General features: G+C 44.6%; 5 protein-coding genes across 9 annotated transcripts; all 5 read left to right on the forward strand.

Moving 5' to 3' along the window:
• Window positions 1–237: 237 nt before the first annotated feature.
• On the forward strand, window positions 238–3,194 carry LOC136185710 (uncharacterized). Its single transcript, XM_065972893.1, has 8 exons — window positions 238–421; window positions 470–514; window positions 569–979; window positions 1,037–1,140; window positions 1,193–1,602; window positions 1,733–1,962; window positions 2,016–2,444; window positions 2,680–3,194. The coding sequence occupies exons 1-8, from the start codon at window positions 311–313 to the stop codon at window positions 3,103–3,105; spliced, it is 2,166 nt and encodes a 721-aa protein (XP_065828965.1). The 5' UTR covers window positions 238–310; the 3' UTR covers window positions 3,106–3,194.
• Window positions 3,195–3,334: 140 nt separating this feature from the next.
• LOC136185600 (uncharacterized) lies at window positions 3,335–6,388 on the forward strand. Of its 2 annotated transcripts, XM_065972781.1 has the most exons (8): window positions 3,335–3,382; window positions 3,433–3,560; window positions 3,609–3,653; window positions 3,708–4,127; window positions 4,178–4,652; window positions 4,839–5,077; window positions 5,130–5,558; window positions 5,642–6,388. In XM_065972781.1, coding segments are annotated over exons 1-8 (2,172 nt in total). In that variant the 5' UTR covers window positions 3,335–3,381; the 3' UTR covers window positions 6,077–6,388. The 2 variants fall into 2 exon arrangements, with proteins under 2 accessions (XP_065828853.1, XP_065828846.1); XM_065972774.1 differs by having other exon boundaries at window positions 3,344–3,560.
• A 1,862-nt stretch (window positions 6,389–8,250) lies between these two features.
• On the forward strand, window positions 8,251–16,310 carry LOC136185619 (uncharacterized). Of its 3 annotated transcripts, XM_065972804.1 has the most exons (23): window positions 8,251–8,557; window positions 8,644–8,820; window positions 8,879–9,098; window positions 9,152–9,304; window positions 9,354–9,730; window positions 9,785–9,932; window positions 9,982–10,090; window positions 10,139–10,271; window positions 10,322–10,529; window positions 10,580–10,705; window positions 10,766–10,804; window positions 10,857–10,922; window positions 10,975–11,041; window positions 11,093–11,122; window positions 11,172–11,219; window positions 11,270–11,340; window positions 11,390–11,474; window positions 11,526–11,624; window positions 11,676–11,912; window positions 11,965–12,074; window positions 12,128–12,231; window positions 12,288–12,522; window positions 12,584–13,066. In XM_065972804.1, coding segments are annotated over exons 5-19 (1,398 nt in total). In that variant the 5' UTR covers window positions 8,251–8,557; window positions 8,644–8,820; window positions 8,879–9,098; window positions 9,152–9,304; window positions 9,354–9,728; the 3' UTR covers window positions 11,843–11,912; window positions 11,965–12,074; window positions 12,128–12,231; window positions 12,288–12,522; window positions 12,584–13,066. The 3 variants fall into 3 exon arrangements, with proteins under 3 accessions (XP_065828876.1, XP_065828867.1, XP_065828859.1); XM_065972795.1 differs by lacking the exons at window positions 8,251–8,557; window positions 8,644–8,820; window positions 8,879–9,098; ... (13 more) ...; window positions 11,390–11,474; window positions 11,526–11,624 and adding exons at window positions 13,120–13,333; window positions 13,395–13,611; window positions 13,660–13,815; ... (5 more) ...; window positions 15,429–15,647; window positions 15,703–16,310 and having other exon boundaries at window positions 11,869–11,912; window positions 12,584–13,072; XM_065972787.1 differs by lacking the exons at window positions 8,251–8,557; window positions 8,644–8,820; window positions 8,879–9,098; ... (13 more) ...; window positions 11,390–11,474; window positions 11,526–11,624 and adding exons at window positions 13,156–13,333; window positions 13,395–13,611; window positions 13,660–13,815; ... (5 more) ...; window positions 15,429–15,647; window positions 15,703–16,310 and having other exon boundaries at window positions 11,870–11,912; window positions 12,584–13,072.
• A 1,194-nt stretch (window positions 16,311–17,504) lies between these two features.
• On the forward strand, window positions 17,505–21,677 carry LOC136199690 (uncharacterized). 2 transcript variants are annotated; one of them, XM_065989958.1, is made up of 28 exons: window positions 17,505–17,578; window positions 17,635–17,737; window positions 17,789–17,889; window positions 17,949–18,038; window positions 18,090–18,156; window positions 18,209–18,307; window positions 18,363–18,501; window positions 18,561–18,618; window positions 18,672–18,767; window positions 18,815–18,923; window positions 18,976–19,108; window positions 19,167–19,374; window positions 19,427–19,552; window positions 19,609–19,647; window positions 19,704–19,769; window positions 19,822–19,888; window positions 19,941–19,970; window positions 20,020–20,067; window positions 20,122–20,192; window positions 20,242–20,326; window positions 20,378–20,476; window positions 20,528–20,760; window positions 20,813–20,922; window positions 20,972–21,068; window positions 21,127–21,177; window positions 21,238–21,296; window positions 21,353–21,449; window positions 21,499–21,677. In XM_065989958.1, exons 1-28 carry the CDS (start codon window positions 17,528–17,530, stop codon window positions 21,562–21,564), a joined length of 2,598 nt encoding a protein of 865 aa, XP_065846030.1. In that variant the 5' UTR covers window positions 17,505–17,527; the 3' UTR covers window positions 21,565–21,677. The 2 variants fall into 2 exon arrangements, with proteins under 2 accessions (XP_065846030.1, XP_065846031.1); XM_065989959.1 differs by lacking the exons at window positions 17,505–17,578; window positions 17,635–17,737 and having other exon boundaries at window positions 17,845–17,889; window positions 18,090–18,160.
• Window positions 21,665–22,887, forward strand: LOC136199696 (uncharacterized). Its single transcript, XM_065989966.1, has one exon. It carries the CDS (start codon window positions 21,665–21,667, stop codon window positions 22,769–22,771), a length of 1,107 nt encoding a protein of 368 aa, XP_065846038.1. The 3' UTR covers window positions 22,772–22,887.
• The last annotated feature ends 38 nt before the right edge of the window (window positions 22,888–22,925 follow it).

Here is a 22,925-nt window from a genome sequence, read left to right on the forward strand (position 1 = left end):
GACATCTGAAAGTGCCTTACCGTGGTTGGATCGTCCGTGTAGAAGGCCAGTTGCACTAAAGTTAGAACGGCACATCGTCTTTTCCAACGAGGAAGCCAACGCGCTTGTAAGCCGAGCCAATCTTTGCGAAGAATCCGTTCATCGTCCATGGTGTGCGTAGGCTAATGCGTAATCGTGCGCAGGGCTTGCGAACGCTGCTTTGTTTGCAACCCCGTACGACTGCAGTATGGACGTCATCGTTGAGTACATTCGCCGTTCGCCCGACCTAAGTTCTCTGTATAAGCTTCTTCAAGTGTTCTCGCAGTTCGGAATGAGTGCAGACGATCTTGTTAAACTTCAAACAAAGATTCACACTGAAAAGCTAGCAATAGCGAAAAGATCCATCGAAGAAAGTGATGAATTGACGCGTTTTCGGACTCAGGTTAAGCGAATTAGTGTGCACTTTTCATAATGCAACATCTTCTCGTAGATTACGAGAGGAAAAATGGAACGTCTTTCGAAGACACTCGAAGAAGTAAGTTTTTCCCAACATAAACGTTCTCGCGAGGTCATCCACACCGTGTCTCAGTCTGAGCAGAAGATCAAGCTTTTGTCTGCCCACCCACCTGGGATCCGTAGCGAATGGGATTCCGTAGTTGGTCCACTTATGAATGAAATAACGAATCATCTTGTCTTGTCGCTGAATCTTTGTCATTGCTTGATGGAGAAGTCTCTGATTTATGAAATGGAGTGGGAGGATATTGAATGTCAGCCAACTTCTCGAGACAAAGTGCACACTTTGATTTGGAAGTATCTCTCGAAGAGAGGTCCAGGATCGTTGGAAGCGTTCTGCAATGCTTTGGAAGCTCTGATGCCGCCGAATACGTACCTTTCTCGTCTGATACGAGAAAAGCGCGAAAATCTGATGTCGTCTTTCGTCACTCAAACTGACGAAGATCTCTGTAGCGCTTCACGCACATCTGCCTCTTCTAATAGCGAGGTAAGTCTATAACAGTACGACGAACGACGGCTCAACGATGTTATATCTCTAATCAAGGGTTCATCCGTCTCAGTGAAGTCATCCCACTCTGCGGAGTCATCCCACTCTGTGGAGCCATTTGAGTTGAGGTCACCCAAATCAGGGTCATCCCAATTGTATAGGTACTGTATGTAAATAAAGAACAATCAAAATAATTAAATACCTCAATTTCAGGAAGATAAAGGGACTATTTGGTTCATCCAAATCAGGGTCTTCCGTTTCAGCAGAGCAATCTGAACCAAAGCCATTCTATGACGCTGTTCTTTCTTGCAACGTTAGTGATCTTTGTGGAGATCACGGGGAGTGGCAACTGATGCTACATGAAGATGCTCTCAAAATTAGACCGCTAAACGGGGTAACAATCGGGATCTTAGGCCAGCATAACTGTGGGAAGACGTGGGTCATGAGTCAACTAGCCAAATACGATTTACCTAGTCAAGGCATGACGTCCAGAACAGAAGGCCTCAGCTTCAAGTGGATCTCTGCAACTGATGGAAATAGTGGTGCAGCTAAGAATGCTCTCACTTACTATCACGTACTAATTGATACCGGTGGACTGAATCATATTGGCGACAAAGATAAAGGTAGGGATATACACTGTACAGTATAAAGCGTGCTATTGGTAGCAGTGCAAAGAGCAGGAATGTGTTCTTTGATTAATTAAAGACATAGGGAAATGACATCGTCTGTTTTTATCAATAGTTTTACTTTTAGATAAAATGGAGTTAAATGGCGATTTCATGATGTCAATGACTCTACTGCTTTCTGAAGTTATTATCATTGCTATGAACGAGATGTCCTTTGAGGATCAGTTATTTTTGGACTATGTACTTGACAGATGGTCAAGCTTGTGCAGAGAGGGCCACTTAAAATGTAAGGAAATCTTTGTCATTCACAACTTTCGCTGTACTAAAAATGCTAAGGAAAGAGATGCCCTTTTTGAAGTGAGAAGCATATAAAAATAATTCCAAGTTTTAAAGTCAGCATTTTTTGATAGAAAAGCACGACTGTTGTTTATGAAGGCGGGCATTTCCTGGACAATGGCATAAATTATTTTCGTAGAGAAGAAAGAAGTAGTATTGGTTTACGACATGTCTGCCTAATGCTAAACGAAGGAGACGGAAGGAATTACAATGACGAAGTGTTTACAGTACTTCGAAAATGGATCACCCATCCGAAACCTCCCTACAGCAGCCCGAGGACCTCTCTTCGTCAGGTGGCTGAGCTAATTGGCCATCACGCTACTGCTTTTCTCAGTAATATGAGATTTCTCAGCAACGTCAAAAAGATTGAAACAAACATCAGCGAAGAAGGAATACGTTATAGGCCGATAAAAGAAGTACCAGATAAGCCTGTTGTGGTAGCGAAGTTTCACGGACATATCCCGGATCGTTTCTACGGAGGCGTGGGAGGATTCAAAGCATCGGTGAGTGAATGCGCACGGTGTCCCTCCCTCCCTGTTCCTCCCTGTCCCTCTCTCCCTTCCTCCCTCTCTTCTTTCTTATAAAGCCAGCGTTAGCTGGAGAGGTCAAAAAATTTAATCCGATAGGAGTTTCTCAAACATATTTACTTATGTAGTTGTGATTAGCGCTTATGTAACCTTCACCAATACTTGCTTGGAAAACTCGGAGCTGAGGTTTGAATTAAAAAGTTTCTCTTAGGCTCCGAGTCTTGTGGCAACCTATAAGACAAAATGTGGCACATCATGCAAGCTTGTTCTACTTGAATTGCCAGGAAATCTAGAGCCAATAAATTTTCGTGTGTGTCGAAAGGTGCATCACCCCACTTCACCGGGATGCTGTGCTATTGAAGTGTCGGGAGAGAAAAAAGAGCCAGAAATTTTAGACATTATAAAGGCAAATTTAGCGGATGATGAGAACGCGTTCCTTCCAGCTGATAACACTTACAATAATATTGCGGATGGTGCTCCTCATGCAAATGCGTGTCTTTATGGCACCTTTCGTCAATATTTTCACTTTTCTCTCACATTTAGGGCACTGAATCCAAAAGTGATTATAGGCAAAAACGGACTCGTTATTCTTCTGTTTAAATCCGAACTCGAAAGTTCTGACGACTCTTCTGACTGAGTTTTGTGATTTTGTTGCTGGCCGTAATTATCGTTGTACTGTTACTGACGATGTTTTGTTTACGCGGTCGCTTATCTAGATACTCAATGTAACCAACCATCTGTATGAAACAGACAGTGTACAGTCCAAGGCGGGCGCGGGCTAAGCCCGCGCGCGCCCTGGTGGGTGGGGAATCAACCGGAGGTTGCAATTAGTCAGGTCACCTGACCCTTGCACGTGACCGTGGCATAGGGAAGGGTGTGGTCTCCAGACTAGGCAATATGGACGTCATCTTTGAGTACATTCGCCGTTCGCCCGACCTAAGTTCTCTGTATAAGCTTCTTCAAGTGTTTTCGCAGTTCGGAATGAGCGCAGACGATCTCGTTAATCTTCAAACAAAGATTCACACTGAAAAGCTAGCAATAGCGAAAAGATCCATCGAAGAAAGTGATGAATTGACGCGTTTTCGGACTCAGGTTAAGCGAATTAGTGTGCACTTTTCATAATGCAACATCTTCTCGTAGATTACGAGAGGAAAAATGGAACGTCTTTCGAAGACACTCGAAGAAGTAAGTTTTTCCCAACATAAACGTTCTCGCGAGGTCATCCACACCGTGTCTCAGTCTGAGCAGAAGATCAAGCTTTTGTCTGCCCATCCAGCTGTCCTTGGCGGGATCCGTAGCGAATGGGATTCCGTAGTTGGTCCACTTATGAATGAAATAACGAATCATCTTGTCTTGTCGCTGAATCTTTGTCATTGCTTGATGGAGAAGTCTCTGATTTATGAAATGGAGTGGGAGGATATTGAATGTCAGCCAACTTCTCGAGACAAAGTGCACACTTTGATTTGGAAGTATCTCTCGAAGAGAGGTCCAGGATCGTTGGAAGCGTTCTGCAATGCTTTGGAAGCTCTGATGCCGCCGAATACGTACCTTTCTCGTCTGATACGAGAAAAGCGCGAAAATCTGATGTCGTCTTTCGTCACTCAAACTGACGAAGATCTCTGTAGCGCTTCACGCACATCTGCCTCTTCTAATAACGAGGTAAGTCTATAGCAGTACGAACGATGGCTCAGAGAGGCTAGATCTCTCAGGGTTCATTCGTCTCTGCGGAGTCATCCCGCTCTGTGGGGCCATTTGAGTTGAGGTCACCTGAATCAAGGTCATACGAATTGGGTTCGTCCACATCAGGATCTTCTGTTTCTGAGGGGGGATCGGAATCAAAAAGATTTTATGACGCCGTTCTTTCTTGCAACGTTAGTGATCTTTGTGGAGATCGCGGGGAGTGGCAAGTTGAGCTACCCAGAGGCCATGATGCTCTCAAAATGAAACCGCTAAACGGGGTAACAATTGGAATATTAGGTCATTTTAACCGTGGGAAGACATGGATCACGAGTCGACTAGCCAAATACGATTTACCCAGTCAAGGCATGACGTCCAAAACAGAAGGCCTCAGCTTCAAGTGGATCTCTACAACTGATGGAAGTAGTAGTGAAACTCAGAATGCTCACTATCACGTACTAATTGATACCGCTGGATCGAATCATCCTATTGTTTGGAAAGATAAAGGTAGGTTTATATGCTGTGTGCTATCGGTAGCAGTACAAAGAGCAATAATGTGCTCATTAAATAGTTAAGAGTTAGCAGGCATTCTGCCTGCTTAGAAATTGGCTTCTGTTTGACTTTTTGAGAGACTCATAAAAGACTCATAGGAAATAACATCGTCTGTTTTTTTATAAATGCTTTCACTTTTAGATTTAAGATTTCCATCAAAGTTGTATGAAGATTTCATTCATTCAATGGCTCTACAGCTTTCTGAATTTATTATTTTTATCATGAACGAGATGACCTTTGGTGATGAGCTATTTTTGCTTTACCTAATTGACAGATGGTCAAGCTTGTGCAGAGGGGACCACTCAAAATGTAAGGAAATCTTTGTCATTCACAACTTTCGCTTTTCTAAAAATGCTGACGAAAGAGATACCCTTTTTGAAGTGAGCAGCATATAAAAAATGATTTTACTTTCTAAATCATCTTTTTTGGCAGAAAAACGTGACTGCTGTTTATAAAGGCAGGTATTTCCTAGACCCTGATGAGGGCATAAATTATTTTCGTAGAGGAGTTGAGGATAATACTGTTGGTGTACGACACGTCTGCCTAATGCTAAACGAAGGGGAAGGAAGGAATTACAATGAAAAAGTGTTTCTAGTACTTCGAAAATGGATTACCGTTCTGAGACGCCTTGACAGCGGCTCAAAGTCTCTTTGTGCGGTTGCTGAGCAAATTGCCCTTCACGCTACTATTTTGCTAAATAAGGGATTTCTTCGCAATGTCGAAAAGATTAGAACAGACATCAATATCGAGTCAAACACATTGGTTTTTAGACCGATAAAACGAGCAGAAGATCAGCCTATTAAGTTGGTGGTGCCTCATCCAGATCATTTCTACGGAAAAATTAAAGAATACAATCCATCGGTATGTGAGCGTGTCGTTGTAAATATAGTTCTATGCTTGCTCATGGTTTGTCTGCATTATTCAATTGTCTTTACTGTTTATAGGCTTTCGTCGCAACGTACAGGACGAAAAAGGGACAGCCGTGTAGGTTCGTTTTTCTTGAAGTGCCAGGATCGCTAAACGATATTCGCGTATCTCAAAAATGTGACCACTCTGAAACAAAGCCTGGACATGTCGTTGTCCAAGTGACGGGAATGAAGACAGAGCCAAGGCTCTTTGACATGCTAAGCGAATCACTAGACCCTGATAGAAACGAGTTTCTTCCAGCTGGTAAAGCTGATTATGAAGCCAGTAAAGTCGTTTCTTCAGATACATGTGTCTATGGTACATTTAGTCAAATTTTCCACATCCCTTTTGGTTTTAAGATTGATCAACCGAGAATGATTCGAATGAATGGAACTCTTATTTTGCTGTTTAGATCTGAAGATGATATAGATAATGATGTTAGGGATACTAGTGATTGTGCTGGAAAATGTTAGTCTAGTTCGTGCAGTCTGCCTCTTTGCACAGGTGCTGAGGACTTCATTCATTGTATGTATGTATGTATGTATGTATGTATGTATGTATGTATGTATGTATGTATGTATGTATGTATGTATGTATGTATGTATGTATGTATGGCCATCGTGCCCAGCGCTAACCATCGCCCATCTTTGGGGCCCCCGGACACAGACATTCGCTATTTCTCTTTGTGTGATTGTTTGTGTGTGTGTTTTGCTCCCCTTCCCAACTTTTCCTTATCTAATGTGTTTTTAAGGATTTATCCAAATGTACGTATGTATGTTATGAAACGCCTAATGCGCATGCGTTGGTGGGTCTGTATGTGAGGAGGATTGCCGAGACGATTCCCAGCCTCAGAGGCATTCAGGCATGCCCGCGAGTTGAAATACGTATGCTCGTAAACCGTCGTCTGCTTTGGTTTAGTTCCTTCGCGATGCTACGTGGCAAGGAGGCGAAGACGACTCGAAATTATCCGTTTTTCGCGTCTGGGAGAATCCGGGTCATCTCTACGTTGCTTTCGACAAAGGTGCAGCAGAAAACAATTGGTTGTAGTAATCGCATCGTGCAAAAAAATAAAGGTAAAACGCTACTTGCTTTTGACGTCACGCCCCACGTCAAACGTTTCGTCAACTGTCGAGCGCTGGCGGATGCCATGACAAAGGGAAAAAAAACGAGAGAGGTTTGAAAAGCCTAAAGACGTCATGGACACTTGTAGAAGATGCTCCTCCCCCGACTTATTAGCTGTTCTCTGGTTTGCTCGCTTACGTCGACGAAACTTCACCTATTTTGGACTTGGTGTTTTTGAAAGATCGTCCTTCTGTTGCAATTGTGGTTAGAGTCTGAGTTTTATCACTGGCATGGTTGTGACTGTTTTTCCTACAGATTCACGTGGATGGGACTGCTGATGTGTGGAGATACTTGTCGGGATATACCTGGGCTCTACAAGGCACGTGGGTCTGTGTGCGTGAGTCGACGTTGTTAGTCACAACTGTGGCTTTTAGAGTCAATTCGGTTGGCCGTTGGAGCAGATATCAGCGTGGGCTCTGTGCTGCTGAACGCGCTTGACGGCTCTTTTGTCTGGTGCGAAAGAGACAGAAAGGGTGAGTTCTTTTGTTTTAATTAATTAAGGAGAGGGAGACGTCAGACGTGTATTTTCTTAGAAAGCGGCGTTGGACGATGGACTGTGTACACGCGATCTTTTGACGTGCGCGGGGAATCTTCTAGCATTGGCAAAGCCACTTCGATAATGAGAAACTGTCCTCTTTTGAGCATTCATCAGACGACAGCCGGAATTTGCTTGTAAGTACGAACCTATGGGTTTGAGGAGGCATTAGTATTTATCTATTGAGACAGACACTCAGACGAGGAAAACGTTCTGCTCTTTCATCATTCAGCAACAGGACAGACTAAAGTGCATACGCACATATTTGGTAATCATTGTTAATGACGCAACTATTTATTCAGCCTTTTATATGGAACTATGGAGTTCCGTTGATCAAATCCACTCCCGCATTAGATTTTAAGACACTCTCATCTAGATTGGAGTACACTGTTCAAAAGGTGCTATATGTAGTTCCTGACCACCTGTTCCTAACTTTTTTTAGTGCACACTGGAGAAAAGTCGTCTTTTGTGTCTGCACTCACATCATATTACCAATCAATTGATTGCTCTTTCGTCTCTAGGAGAAATCTTCGTTTTTGATTTTGACGAAGGTTCTTTGTCTTGTAAACCATTTCTACTGTACAGTACCCACGTGCTGCTCTAGAAACGCCGCATTCTGAATACTTATGCCAGCTGACTCCATTTCTCGACGAAGCATCTAAAACGGTCATGGAAAATTGTCAGCTTTTTTCCTTCCGAAATTTTGTTGGTGTCAGTTTTTCAAACGGTTTAGTGAGGTACAGTAGGCAGAAAGAGCCATTTCTATCTATGATCTTCATTTTTCTAGAATGTTTTTGCTGGCTACGGGGCTGATGATTTGGCAATCGTCTCAGTTCTTAGGAAGAACCGCCGTACGGGGGTAAGATAACATTTCTCACCGAGTCTTCGTCCTATTTGTTAGGTGCTTGCCTATGCTTCTGGTACCAGATAAGCACTCAGTCTCAATCCACGATGGGCCAAGCACCGTGAAGCACGGCCGCCGCACGTAGCCTCGATTTCCAGACCCACTAGCGCGCACCACGCCCCCTAATTAAGGAATAATAAGTCGCTCGGAAGACCATATAGGGAATGAGTGGCTTGGAAGAACCATATATGAATAGTCTGGAGGCGGACCCTTCGCTGGGGAGGAGCGAAAGAGTCTGGCCTCCAGACTAATAAGGAATGAGTGGCTCGGAAAGACCATATAAGGAATGAGTAGTGGCTCGGAAGAGAATACAAATAGGGTCGACTTTTTTTCCTTTTTCATTCGCTCGCACCGCCGTTCTGCAACAAATTCGGCATCTTCGGTGGCCTGAAAGTGAGCTCTTATTAATGAATCTCGCGAGCGTTATTATAGTAGTCTAGTTGGTTTGTCGTGAATAATTCGCTCTGTTGTTCACTTAGATTTAAATGGCAACAGGAAAAGTTGGTTACCGTATTCGTGTTCACACGGGTGACAGCGATGAGAGCGCCGACGCGAACGTTACCGTGAGAATCACGGGCGCAAAGGGAACTCTGGAATTCGACCTCGACAAAAAGCACGCTGCGAATGCCGGCGGCGCCTTGTTCCTTTCTCAATCGGTAGGCATGCACTTCATAGATTGCTGCGAAATGCGGCTAATGTCCGCGGGGCTTTCAGGAAGAAGTGTTTGAACTTTCGAGCCAGATTAGCGTGGGAGATGTCGACTTGGTGGAGGTGGATCATCGCGTCACGCCGCTGCTCGACCGCAGTTGGTACTTGCTTTCGATTACAATTGAAGACCTGTCCACAGAAACGGCCTACTGCTTTCCTTGCAATGAGTGGTTTTCTTACAGCCGAGACGATTGTCGTCAGAGTCGAGTTTATCTTGATCGAAAGAGTGAGAACGTGGGCAATAGAACTAGAATGAGTTCCAGACTCTCTGTTCTTTAGTCATTAGCAAATCTGAACTTCATCGCCTCAAGAAAGGCGAACGTTTCGAGGATATCCCCTTAACAGGAAACAATGTCAGACTTTCAGAAATTGTGAAATTGCCGATTAAAGAACTGACACCGGAAGAAGCTAAAAGACGCATACAGACACTCGGTAAATTCTGTGTCCCGACAGGCGAAAATAATTCATATTGCTTTTTTAGGTGTGCGGATGCAATTTTCGAATTGGGGTGAAAACGTAGAGACGACGGTGCTAGTTTTCTTTCCGTGGAACCTTCGCCTGGTCGGGTCTTTGATCCACTTGGTCAAAAAGGCGCAAATGAAAGTTCGCGTGTGCGGCGCAACGCATAGCTGGACCAACCTTTATCCCGATCCGGACCAAGTACTTATCAGAACGGATCATTTTGAGCTGCGACCTAGGCGCGAGCGAATTCGGCTTTCGGGCAATCTCGTCACAATCAAATGCAACGTGACTACGTATGAGTGCAAACGTCATCAACTGGAGAACGATTACTGCTTTCCCTTTAACACAGTTTTGGGAGGAGTCACCTATGGGGGAATAATTGGCACTGGTTGTCATGTGAGTAATTCAAGTCACAGAATATTTGTTATTGTAAGCGTTTCGTGTTCTTAGGGTACTGGTAGAGGATGCAAGGCCCACCCTAATGACGCAACTATTTATTCAGCCTTTTATATGGAACTATGGAGTTCCGTTGATCAAGTCCACCCCCGCATTAGATTTTAAGACACTCTCATCTAGATTGGAGCACACTGTTCAAAAGGTGCTGGCTATATGTAGTTCCTGACCACCTGTTCCTATCTTTTTTTTAGTGCACACTGGAGAAAAGTCGTCTTTTGTGTCTGCACTCACATCATATTACCAATCAATTGATTGCTCTTTCGTCTCTAGGAGAAATCTTCGTTTTTGATTTTGACGAAGGTTCTTTGTCTTGTAAATCATTTCTACTGTACCCACGTGCTGCTTTAGAAACGCCGCATTCTGAATACTTATGCCAGCTGACTCCATTTCTCGACGAAGCATCGAAAACGGTCATGGAAAATTGTCAGCTTTTTTCCTTCCGAAATTTTGTTGGTGTCTGTTTTTCAAACGGTTTAGTGAGGTACAGTAGGCAGAAAGAGCCATTTCTATCTATGATCTTCATTTTTCTAGAATGTTTTTGCTGGCTACAGGGCTGATGATTTGGCAATCGTCTCAGTTCTTAGGAAGATCTGTTTCTATGTGGACTGCTAATGGATCAAACCTAGGTGTGGGGCTGTGGACGAATGAAACGTTGTACCACGTCAAGAGCCGGCCCATTGTGGAACAAGCGCAGCTCGTTGCGTCAGGAAATGCACTAATGGACAGCAGGCAGTTTCCCGTAATTCAAAATATCAATGTGTTGTTTTATAAAAATGTGAGCGCTTCAAGGTTCCTGTGACCGGTGAAATAAATATTGTTGATTGTCACGCGGAGGCTTCGAAATTGTGCCACATGTGGGGACTACAACTTTGGGCGGACAAGTTTGCTTTAGATGGCTTGTATACACTTATAAAGGTAAGGCTTAGTTAATTAAGCACAGCAAACACTTATAAGTGGTCTACGTTTAATTAAAAGACGCAATCTAGTGGAGGGGAGGGAAGAGTCCCTGACAAGGTAGAAACTTGTGTTTTAATGTATGGCTATTTTCTACTGAATGCTTCTGCAGCTTTTGAACAGTTTGTCCACTGAGTGTTTGCAGAGTCCTGCTTTATTAGTGACTATGCTGGTGCACGTATGTTGTTGATAGACATAGACAGAAATGGCTGTAAATCTCATTCCTTTAGTTTCCTTATCATCGGCAGTGGGTAGTCGAAAAGGTCAAATCTTTTTTGAAATCTTACAAAACCGAAGGTGAACTTTTCTTTTTACGGTTGAGAAAATTGCGTGCAGCGTTGATTCTAGGTCAAAAACCGAAGTCTTCTTTGCTTCCAGGTATAGAGTCTTATGTCCGTTGCTCTCAATTACACTCAATCTTTTTTAGTATCAACAGAGCCTATTCCCTTATCATCGAAACTGAACGCCGAAATGGGTTAGCATGCAAAGTAGCAGAACGTACCGTATCACTTGATGCCGTTTCAGTTCCTTTGCTGGAAGACTATGTCGCTCTATCTGATCAATTTGAGGCCACACTCAGAGGCACTATCTCAACAGTGCGCTTGACTATCAACGTACACGCTCTATGCTTACTCATTTTTGCAGGAATCGACCGGTGCTCTAAAAGTTCGCGACGAGGTGCTTCAAATTCTTCAGACAAATTTTTTCGACTCATCAGTGACAGGACCAAGTGAGTAGAGTGCAAGCCTTCTCATTTATGGCGACATGTTTCTTTTCTTAGGTGCTCAAGCTCTTCAACTTCAAAGCCTTTCCGAAGACTTTCCGAACGAAACTCTCGACGGCCTATTTGACTACATGAAAATCAATAATCTGGACGAAGGTGCAAATATCTTAATTAATCCAGGCTCCCTATCTAGTTCCATCTCTACAGCCATTGACCTCATTAAGAATCACACGTGGGAAAGCGACGTGGACTGGAAAAATTTTCTCGGAGCGTCGCTGGAGACAGCCGATTTTCACTATGCCGGAATCTTCGAGTTGACCTGTTGCCTATTGTATCGCGTTCGTCCTGAAATGCTCGTTCAATTCGTTAATTAAACTCTGTCAACAAGCACGAAACTACAAAGCGACTTCTGGCGACTCCCTCTTCGCTCGACAAACTCGAGAAGTACGTGTGAAAGTTTCTCTTGTTTTGTGCCACTAGTACGGCGTTTTTTTAGTATCCCTTTTGCAAACGTGCTTTGGATTGTCTTCCGCCTTTTGTGTCGTCGACTGTAACTCCCACGTCAATCGCTGCCGTCAAGGCGAGAGTTCAACTAATGCTTTCCAGGTATGGGGCTCTTTTATTTTCATTGAATGTAAATTTGATGTAAATTGGAATAGTTTGCAGTGGGGAATCTCACGTTGAGGTTGGGTCGCTGAGACTCTACTTGAAATGTGGCTTGTGGCAGAACGCTCTCGATTTGGCCAAGAAGCTAGCCGGCCAGGTATTGATTGACAAATTGTACATGGTTCCGAATAATATAACTAACTCTAAATTTAGCACACTACTCATTTTGAAATAAAGGTCAAACGCCTCTCGACGTCACGCCCTACGTCAAACGTTTCGTCACCTGTCGAGCACTCACCGATGCCATGACAAAGGGCAAAAAACGAGAGAGGTTTGAGAAGCCTAAAGACGTCATGGACACTGACTTGCAGATGCTCCTCCCCCCACTTATTGAGACTTGTCTGAGTTGATGTCTCCTACAGAAATAAATTTTACAGATGTACCAAAGGCACGTGGGTCTGTGTGCGTTTGTCGACGTTGTTAGTCAACTGTGTTTTTCTGGCTTTTAGAGTCAATTCGGTTGGCCGTTGGAGCAGATATCAGCGTGGGCTCTGCTGCGCTCGACGGCTCTTTTGATGTCACCGCGTACTATCCGAATAGTCTGGAGGCGGACCCTTCGCTGCACGGGGAGGAAGCGAAGCGCGTCTGGCTTCCAGACTAAATAAGGAATAGTCTGGAGGCGGACCCTTCGCTGGGGACCGGGTAGGAAGCGAAGCGCGTCTGGCTTCCAGACTGAATAAGGAATGAGTGGCTCGGAAGACCATATTATTATTATTATAAGGAAAAGTATATGGAGGTGGGCCCTTCGCTGCGGTGGAAGCGAAGCGCGCGCCTAGCTTCCAGACTGAATAAGGAATGAGTGGCTCGCGGAAGACCATATAAGGAAAGAGGAATGGCTCCGAAGAGAGTACAAATAGGGGGGCGACTTCTTTTCCTTCTTCATTCCCTCGCACCGCCGTTCTGAAACAAATTCGGCATCTTCGGTGGCCTACCTGAAAGTGAGCTCCTAACTTAATTAATGAATCTCGCCAGCGTTATTATATAGGTTTGTGGTGAATAATTCGCTGTTTTAATCACTTAGATTTGAAATGGCAACAGGCAAAGTCGGCTACCGTATTCGTGTTCACACTGGTGACAGCGATGAGAGCGCCAACACGAACGTTACCGTGACAATCACGGGCGCAAAGGGAACTCTAAAATTCGACCTTGACAAAAAGCACGCTGTGAATGACGACGACGCCTTGTTCCTTTCTCAATCGGTAGGCACTTTATAGATTGATGCAAATTCTGCTAATATCCGCGTGGCTTTGGCTTTCTCAGGAAGACGTGTTTGAGCTTTCGAGCCAGAGCGTGGGACATGTCGACTTGGTGGAGGTGGATCATCGCGTCACGCCGCTGCTCGACCGCAGTTGGCACTTGCTTTCGATTACGATTGAAGACCTATTCACAGAAACGGCCTACTGCTTTCCTTGCAATGAGTGGTTTTCTTACAGCAGAGACGATTGTCGTCAGAGGCGAGTTTATCTTGATCGAAAGGGTGAGAACGTGGCAATACAACTAGAATGAGTTCGACGGTGTTCTTTAGTCATTCGCGAATCTGAACTTCGTCGCCTGAAGATAGGCGAACGTTTCGAGGATATCTCCTTAACGGGAAAGAATGTCAGTCTTTCATCAGAAATTGAGAGATCGGCGACTAAAGGCCTGACACGGGAAGAAGCTAAAAGACGCATACAGACACTCGGTAAATTCTGTGTCCCGACAGGCGAAAATAATTTATATTGCTTTTTTAGGTGTGCGGATGCAATTTTCAAATTGGGCTGAAAACGTAGAGGCGTCGGTGCTAGTTTTCTTTCCGTGGAACCTTAACGCGGTCAAGTCTTTGATCCGCTGGGTCAAAAAGGCGCAAATGAAAGTTCGCGTGTGCGGCTCAACTCATAGCTGGACCAACCTTTATCCCGATCCGGACCAAGTACTTATCAGAACAGATCTTTTTGAGCTGTGTTCTTTCGGCGAGCGAATTCGGCTTTCTGGGGAACACGTCACAATCAAATGCAACGTGACTACGTATGAGTGCAAACGCCATCAACTGGAGAACGATTACTGCTTTCCCTTTAACACAGTTTTGGGAGGAGTCACCTATGGGGGAATAATCGGCACTGGTTGTCATGTGAGTAATTAAAAGTTACAGAATAGTTGTCATTGTAAGCATTTCGTGTTCTTAGGGTACTGGTAGAGGGTGCAAGGCCCACCCTGATTTGGTCGAAAAAATAACGATTGTCAACAGTGACGGGGTTTTGCAGACGTACTCCAGATCTAACGAAGATCTGCTGAACGCTGTTACGACGAGCATGGGCCTTTTTGGCTTCATTTACGAAATCACGTTCAAAATCACTCCCGAACAGAGAATCGTCGTGACGGTCAACGATAACAAGTCCCACACAGTCGGAGACACTTTGGTCGTCCCGTCAGCGCTAAAGGTAGGCTTAGCAGCTTTGAACAGGTGTAATAGTAACCAATAGTAGATACGATAATTAACGGCAGCTACAGTTTGTTAATTAAGCTAGCGGTAGCTATTTTAGGTTTGAGGATACTTTAGTAAATCTTCATTTGGGGTTTTTGCCCGTTTAATTTGATCTTCTAGAAACTAGTGGAAACGTCCAATATTTCATCTGAAATTTTCTGGTTTCCGTACAACAGCAATCCATATGCAGCTGCAAGTTTAGGGAAACAGGATTCGCCACCGGATGAAAATATATTGGCACAACTTCTTCTCAGCGCTGCTCCAGATGTCAAGGAACGTTCTAAGTCAGAGTGGATTGCGGAAAAAGACAAGCTCGTTGTGAAAACGGTCCGAGAGAAAAACGAGTCAGGTGCTTTTGAGGAAATCAAAAGACTTCTCTTTATAATATACGTAACTTTTTGCAGAGGCTGATAAACCAGTAGAGGGCGAGCTCTACTATTGGGCAAAGTGTGCCATTGGGCTTTTCCAGGCAATAGTTTTTAGGGACATTCCATCTTATCTATCCAAGTATCTACACCTAACTCCTTTGTTTACAACGCTGGCACACTACACCATGAGCGCTATCCCTGTCTATGGATTCGAGATAGGCGAGAAAAAGAAGTATGCAACGCATGCTTGTTAGGAAAAGTGCCAAAGAAAACGCTAATTTTTTTAGAATTATTCAGGAACTACCTCGTGCAATTCACTACCAACCTTGGGTTACTCAAGGATTTCACGTTTACGATTTAGAATATGCATTCAAAATTGATTCAGACTACCAAAACATTGCCGATGCTTGTCAGGTGATCAGCAAATTAGCAGGTAGTTTGCGTAAAATTGGACTAAACGTTTAGGCCGTAGTTGACGTTGTAAAGAAATATCACAAAATGGGAGAGTATCCAATGTCTATGTGCTTTGAAATGAGATTCATGTCTGACAGCAAGAGCTACTTGTGTCCGGCAGTGGTTGGAAACTCACATGAATCTGATTATCTGAAAGTCGCGTACATTGAAGTACTGGGCCTTGCAGCCAACAGAACCATGTGGGAGAAGTTTGCTCGAGAAGTGGCAGCAGTAGGTCTCGTATTGTTTGATCCAGTTAGCGTATAGGCGTAAATATTTAATTTAGAAATGGGAAGGCTGTGCCGGTGTTAAACCTCTGCCACACTGGGGGAAGATGTCGGAGCTGGGAAGTTCAGACAAGACGGTCGATTATCTTTGGAAAAACAACGAAGACAACATGGCAAAGTTCCTGCGTCTCCTGAACGAATCCAAAGCAGACGAAAGGGGAATCTTTTTCAATGAATTCCTGACGAAGATTTTCAGGAAGGACAAATGAATTGTATGCCGTTGAACGCTGTAGTGACGTGTGAGTCGTGGCTTGACTAATTTATGTGCTTATTGTTTGCGTGTTATGAGCGTTCACGTCCCGTTCATGTATTGTGGAGCCGACCACCACAGTTGTACGGGTGGAGCCCGTATAACGACGGAGGGAGGCTCTTTCAAACGTGATCTTAGGGCCGGAAGTGTCTGTATGTCTGTCTGTCTGTCTGTCTGTCTGTCTGTCTGTCTGTCTGTTCGTCACGCTCGGCATTGTGACGTCACATAAGAAAAACCCTCACTTTGTAAAGCGCATGCGTGACATAGGGCCGAAAACGGTGACCCGAAAAAGGCGATTTACGGCGCGAATAAAGCGTTTTTTCTTTCAGAAACGAAAAAAATGCTTAGAAACCCTTATTTCCAATTGATCTGTGCTATTTTCCGTGTTATAAATGCGCTGAGAAACCGAAACAACAGTTTTTATTGTCACGCTCTGACGTCACAATCAAAAGTATCCAGTCACATGTACAGTATATGGGTGGGTATGTACGCGTGTACGGGTAACAGGAAATATGACCCGTACACTTCCCGTACACATGCATAGGTCCTCCTCAAATACAGAGCACATTATCAAATACAGTACAGTGCGTGCCAGCATAAATGGCCAAACGGGACTTTTAGTAGCGCGCGAGGAATTCAGAGCGTAGTTTACATTTGGCGTAGTTTTGACGTTTGATCGTCACATCAAGGATTTCCAATGAAGTCTAGCATTTCTATTTACGTCTATTTTGTAAGAAAACGGTTTTGATTTCACCGCAGACAACGTTTCTATACGTTTTGCTAAGACACAGAAAAGTTCGTTTTTTTCCAGTTTCAAACAACATATGACGGCTTTCATAAACTTATCTGTCACTTTATACCATTTTCTAAAACTTCATTATCTTTGATTTTCAATACAGTAATTCGGTGGAAAGAAACGGATGTCACGTGACGTAAATAGAAATGCATTTTTTTCCGTTAGGGATCAAGTTAGAAAGAAACTCACTCTATAAATGGCTTCTCACGTGCATTGTTTAGAAATTTATTATCGGCGAATTTGAAAATGTTCTTTCCTTTACAAAATTTGCCATTTCAGAAACTTTTTATTAGCGCGCGCTAAACTTGCAAAAAATTTAAATCTTTGGGAGTGTACGTCCCACAAAAATCAAACTGACATCCCTGTTTAAAATAGGCATTAGAGTGATTTTCGTTGACACACAGTGACACTGTATGTCTTGCAGCGAGTGATCTACAGTGATCTTAGCGCACATTTTGTGGCCATTTATGCTGGCACGCACTGTACTGTACGTCAGAAAAGCGCCTAATTAGGAAAACACAGCAATCATACAAGTACTGTATTTACAGTATGTAGGTAGGACTGAGCTGTACTAGTAGTAGCTAACGGCTGTAATGACAACGTGAATATGTGACAGCATAAAAACTATGACGTCACACTATGTTATGCACTCGCGTACGGTAAGCGGTGGGAGGCTCTGCATGATGGCAACACGGTGAACACCGGGCCATCATTCTCTAGTTTACATTGCCATGTGTGATGAAACCTAGTGCGCACGCGTACCTCTGGACCCTAACTTATGAACGTGAGGAAGATTGCAGAGGCGATTCCTAGCCTCAGAGGCATTCAGGCACGTCTGCGAGTTGTCATACGTATGCTTGTAAACCGTCGTCTGCTTTGGTTCAGTTCCTTCGCGATGCTACGTGGCAAGGAGGCGAAAACGACTCGAAATTATCCGTTTTTCGCGTCTGGGAGAATCCCGGTCATCTCTACGTTGCTTTCGACAAAGGTGCAGCAGAAAACAATGATTCATAGTAATCGCATCGTGCAAAAAATAAAGGTAAAACGCTGCTCGCTTTTGACGTCACGCCCCACGTCAAACGTTTCGTCAACTGTCGAGCGCTCACCGATGCCATGACAAAGGGCAAAAAAACGAGAGAGGTTTGAAAAGCCTAAAGACGTCAAGGACACTTGTAGATGCTCCTCCCCCCATTTATTAGCTGTTCTCTGGTCTGCTCGCTTACGTCGACGAAACTTCGCCCATTGTGGACTTGGTGTTTTTGAAAGATCGTCCTTCTGTTGCAATTGTGGTTAGAGTCTGGGTTTTATCACTGGTATGGTTGTAACTGTTTTTCCTACAGATTCACTTGGATGGGACTGCTGATGTGTGGAGATTCAACTTGTCGGGATATACGTGGGCTCTACAAGGCACGTGGGTCTGTGTGCGTGTGTCGACGTTGTTAGTCAACTGTGTTTTTAGAGTCACTTCGGTTGGCCGTTGGAGCAGATATCAGCGTGGGCTCTGTGCTGCTGAACGCGCTCGACGGCTCTTTTGTCTGGTGCGAAAGAGACAGAAAGGGTGAGTTATTTTAATTAATTAAGGAGAGGGAGACGTCAGACGTGTATTTTCTTAGAAAGCGGCGTTGGACGATGGACTGTGTACACGCGATCTTTTGACGTGCGCGGGGAATCTGCGAGCATTGGCAAAGCCACTTCAATAATGAGAAACTGTCCTCTTTTGAGCATTCATCAGACGACCGCAGGAATTTGCTTGTAAGTACAGTATGAACCTATGGGTTTGAGGAGACATTAGTATTTATCTATTGAGACAGACACTCAGACGAAGAAAACGTTCTGCTCTTTCATCATTCAGCAACAGGACAGACTAAAGTGCATACGCACATATTTGGTAATCATTTTTAATGACGCAACTATTTATTCAGCCTTTTATATGGAACTATGGAGTTCCGTTGATCAAATCCACTCCCGCATTAGATTTTAAGACACTCTCATCTAGATTGGAGTACACTGTTCAAAAGGTGGCTATATGTAGTTCCTGGCCACCTGTTCCTCTAACTTTTTTTAGTGCACACTGGAGAAAAGTCGTCTTTTGTGTCTGCATTCGCATCATATTACCAATCAATTGATTGCTCTTTCGTCTCTAGGAGAAATCTTCGTTTTTGATTTTGACGAAGGTTCTTTGTCTTGTAAATAAATCATTTCTACTGTACCCACGTGCTGCTCTAGAAACGCCGCATTCTGAATACTTATGCCAGCTGACTCCATTTCTCGACGAAGCATCTAAAACGGTCATGGAAAATTGTCAGCTTTTTTCCTTCCGAAATTTTGTTGGCGTCTGTTTTTCAAACGGTTTAGTGAGGTACAGTAGGCAGAAAGAGCTACTTTAGACTGACTATCTATGATGTTCATTTTTCTAGAATGTTTTTGCTGGCTACGGGGCTGATGATTTGGCAATCGTCTCAGTTCTTAGGAAGATCTGTTTCGATGTGGACTGCTAATGGATCAAACCTAGGTGTGGGGCTGTGGACAAATGAAACGTTGTACCACGTCAAGAGCCGGCCCATTGTGGAACAAGCGCAGCTCGTTGCGTCAGGAAATGCACTAATGGACAGCAGGCAGTTTCCCGTAATTCAAAATATCAATGTGTTGTTTTATAAAAAAATGTGGGCGCTTCAAGGTTCCTGTGACCGGTGAAATAAATATAGTTGATTGTCACGCGGAGGCTTCAAAATTGTGCCACATGTGGGGACTACGACTTTGGGCGGACAAGTTTGCTTTAGATGGCTTTTATACACTTATAAAGGTAAAGCTTAGGTAATTAAGCACAGCAAACACTTATAAGTGGTCTACGTTTAAAAGACGCAATCTAGTGGAGGGGAGGGAAGAGTTCCTGACAAGGTAGAAACTTGTGTTTTAATGTATGGCTATTTTCTACTGAATCAATGCTTCTGCAGCTATTGAACAGTTTGTCCACTGAGTGTTTGCAGAGTCCTGCTTTATTAGTGACTATGCTGGTGCACGTATGTTGTTGATAGACATAGACAGAAGTTGCTGTAAATCTCATTTCTTTAGTTTCCTTATCATCGGCAGTGGGTAGTCGAAAAGGTCAAATCTTTTTTGAAATCTTACAAAACCGAAGGTGAACTTTTCTTTTTTACGGTTAAGAAAATTGCGTACAGCGTTGATTCTAGGTCAAAAACCGAAGTCTTCTTTGCTTCCAGGTATAGAGTCCTGTGTCCGTTGCTCTCAATTAGGCTGAATCTTTTTCAGTATCAACAGAGCCTATTCCCTTATCATCGAAACTGAACGCCGAAATGGGTTAGCATGCGCGAAAAGTAGCAGAACGTACCGTATCACTTGATGCCGTTTCAGTTCCTTTGCTGGAAGACTATGTCGCTCTATCTGATCAATTCGAGGCCACACTCAGAGGCTCTATCTCAACAGTGCGCTTGACTATTAACGTACACGCTCTATGCTTATTCAATTTTGCAGGAATCGACCGGTGCTCTAAAAGTTCGCGACGAGGTGCTTCAAATCCTTCAGACAAATTTTTTCGACTCATCGGTGACAGGACCAAGTGAGTAGAGTGCAAGCCTTCTCACTTTTGGCGACGTGTTTCTTTTCTTAGGTGCTCAAGCTCTCCGACTTCAAAGCCTTTCCGAAGACTTTCCTAACGAAACTCTCGACGGCCTATTTGACTACATGAAAATCAATAATCTAGACGAAGGTGCAAATATCTTAATTAATCCAGGCTCGCTATCTAATTCCATCTCTACAGCCATTGACCTCATTAAGAATCACACGTGGGAAAGCGACGTGGACTGGAAAAATTTTCTTGGAGCGTCGCTGGAGACAGCCGATTTTCACTATGCCGGAATCTTCGAGTTGACCTGTTGCCTCTTGTATCGCGTTCGTCCTGAAATGCTCGTTCAATTCGTTAAACTCTGTCAACAAGCACGAAACTACAAAGCGACTTCTGGCGACTCCCTCTTTGCTCGACAAACTCGAGAAGTACGTGTGAAAGTTTCTCTTGTTTTGTGCCACTATTACGGCGTTTTTTTAGTATCCCTTTTGCAAACGTGCTTTGGATTGTCTGCCGCCTTTTGTGTCGTCGACTGTAACTCCCACGTCAATCGCTGCCGTCAAGGCGAGAGTTCAACTAATGCTTTCCAGGTATGGGGCTCTTTTATTTTCATTGAATGTAAATTGGAATCGTTTGCAGTGGAGAATCTCACGTTGAGGTTGGGTCGCTGAGACTCTACTTGAAATGTGGCTTGTGGCAGAACGCTCTCGATTTGGCCAAGAAGCTAGCCGGCCAGGTATATTGATCGACAAATTGTACATGGTTCTGAATAATATGACTAACTCTAAATTTAGCACACTACTCATTTTGAAATCTTCACGGAAGTGCTTGCTGCATTTCTGGAGGTATTATATATTTTTTATTGCTGCTGTGAATATGCTTAACGTGTCTTTTATTGTCTGCAGGCTGGTGTCCTAAAAGACTATCAGACTCAAGTCTGGTCACTCGTTCCCGAAAATTTTCGGTCAGCAGAGCCTAATTAATTAATTAATTATTTAATTAATTATATGTTTTTCCTAGTCTTCAGGATCTGCTTTCTCTCCTCGAATCGTCTCTTCCTCGCAGCGCCGGCGCCAGCGGATCGCTCATTCTATCAGATGACTCCCTCGAACTGACGGTACACGACCACAATCGCGATTTCCTTTCCTAAGCATTTATATGTTTAGATTTCCGACGTGACATCCGTCGTCAATCGCCTAGCCGAACAGCTGCAAAAGATAGATCACATCTAAAAACGCCCCAACTTGTTGATGACGTAAACGCGCGCGCGCGCAAGATCGCAGGATAGAAATTCGAGTAAAGCAGCATGCGAACCGCGCCCTGAAAGAGGTCATGGGAAAGACGATATTCTTTCGCGTTCATCCCGTCGTCGTATACGCGGCGACGCCGTTCGTCGTCACCGCTCTCTACGTCGCCGCCGTTCTCTATTTCGACGCTTCGTCGCGGATCGCGACCGGAAAGGAAGCCCACACGTCCGCGGCGCGTCGAAAGAACTCGGAAAACCTTCGACGTCTATTCGAAACGCAAAAGAACGCGCCGCCGGCGTCCGAACACGACGCTTTAGCGTTCGTTCTCGCCGACGACGTCGCGAAAAGGACATCGGCTTTCGCTCTCGTGCGTCCCATGCGCTTTCTCCTCCTCCAAGTCCCGTCGACGCTCAGCGCCGAGTTCTTCGACGCGTTCGTCGCCAACGCTCGTCTATACAACAACGTTTCGTGGTGCCGTAACGAGCCGTGGCGACGTCCCACGCCCCGACTCGATCACGTGTGCGAGCGAACGTCCGAAAGCGTCGCCGTCGCCGCCGATCAGGTCGCGATCGCTTTCGGCGGCGACGGAGACGGCGTTTCGCAGTGCGACGGCTTGAGAATGAACTGGGACTACAGTCTCGTCGACGAGAAACTCGTCCTGAGTCGCAAAACGTTTCGACTCGTTACGGTCTTACGTCATCCAGTCAATCGACTTGTGAACGCTTACCGCGACGGCGGCGCGCGTCGAGTCGTATCGCTGCGCGAGTTCGCCGTCAGCGAAGCGCTCCACTTTCAGAAGTACGGATCGCGCAATCATCAGGTGAGGCAATTCGCCGGCGTTCTCCAACGATGTAGTCTATACGGAGCCGAAGCGGCGGCGGAGGCGCGACGCGATCTCTTGGCGACGGCGAAGCGGAATCTACGCGATTTCGACGCGATCGGCATACGAGAACGCATGAACGATACTCTGCGATTGTTTCGACGACTTTTCAGCTGGAAAAGCGACTCGGCGGAATCGTTGGCGCTGGAGCAGGCTGTCGCGGCGCTGCGCGACACGAGCGACGTTCATTTTGTGAGCGAGGGCGATTTCGACTTCTTGCTGAGGGAGAACCAATTGGAAGTGGAGTTGTACTCTTTCGCTGTGGAATTATTCGAGAAGCAGCTCGAAATGATGGATCTCAATGATCATTGAATCGAGTTATCTTTTATTAAAGTGGTATATTGGGCGCTTCGCGTCTTTAGGGGGCAGTGTATGAGAACATAGTAGGGAGAAAGGGTACTGTACAAATACACGGTGTAGTACATGCACGTGTTTTGTACCTACGGGCATTGATTCTACTGTCCTT

Source organism: Oscarella lobularis, chromosome 1 (genome assembly GCF_947507565.1).
Source record: "Oscarella lobularis chromosome 1, ooOscLobu1.1, whole genome shotgun sequence".
In the NCBI taxonomy this organism is placed as follows: Eukaryota; Metazoa; Porifera; class Homoscleromorpha; order Homosclerophorida; family Oscarellidae; genus Oscarella; species Oscarella lobularis.

Excerpts from the sequence above, each read along its gene's own strand:
- LOC136185710 (XM_065972893.1), top strand. The coding sequence starts at position 311 with ATGAGTGCAGACGATCTTGTTAAACTTCAAACAAAGATTCACACTGAA. Across the intron at positions 515-568 it reads TTTCGAAGACACTCGAAGAA|TCTGAGCAGAAGATCAAGCT; the intron begins GTAAGTTTTTCC and ends ACCGTGTCTCAG. Across the intron at positions 1,963-2,015 it reads AAAGAGATGCCCTTTTTGAA|AAAAGCACGACTGTTGTTTA; the intron begins GTGAGAAGCATA and ends ATTTTTTGATAG.
- LOC136199690 (XM_065989958.1), top strand. The coding sequence starts at position 17,528 with ATGAACGTGAGGAAGATTGCAGAGGCGATTCCTAGCCTCAGAGGCATT. Across the intron at positions 20,068-20,121 it reads GAAACTGAACGCCGAAATGG|TTCCTTTGCTGGAAGACTAT; the intron begins GTTAGCATGCGC and ends ATGCCGTTTCAG. Across the intron at positions 21,297-21,352 it reads CTCGTTCCCGAAAATTTTCG|TCTTCAGGATCTGCTTTCTC; the intron begins GTCAGCAGAGCC and ends TGTTTTTCCTAG.
- LOC136185619 (XM_065972795.1), top strand. The coding sequence starts at position 13,163 with ATGGCAACAGGCAAAGTCGGCTACCGTATTCGTGTTCACACTGGTGAC. Across the intron at positions 13,334-13,394 it reads CCTTGTTCCTTTCTCAATCG|GAAGACGTGTTTGAGCTTTC; the intron begins GTAGGCACTTTA and ends TGGCTTTCTCAG. Across the intron at positions 13,816-13,864 it reads AAGACGCATACAGACACTCG|GTGTGCGGATGCAATTTTCA; the intron begins GTAAATTCTGTG and ends TTGCTTTTTTAG.
- LOC136185600 (XM_065972774.1), top strand. The coding sequence starts at position 3,366 with ATGGACGTCATCTTTGAGTACATTCGCCGTTCGCCCGACCTAAGTTCT. Across the intron at positions 4,128-4,177 it reads CTGCCTCTTCTAATAACGAG|GGTTCATTCGTCTCTGCGGA; the intron begins GTAAGTCTATAG and ends TAGATCTCTCAG. Across the intron at positions 4,653-4,838 it reads TATTGTTTGGAAAGATAAAG|ATTTAAGATTTCCATCAAAG; the intron begins GTAGGTTTATAT and ends TTTCACTTTTAG.
- LOC136199696 (XM_065989966.1), top strand. The coding sequence starts at position 21,665 with ATGGGAAAGACGATATTCTTTCGCGTTCATCCCGTCGTCGTATACGCG.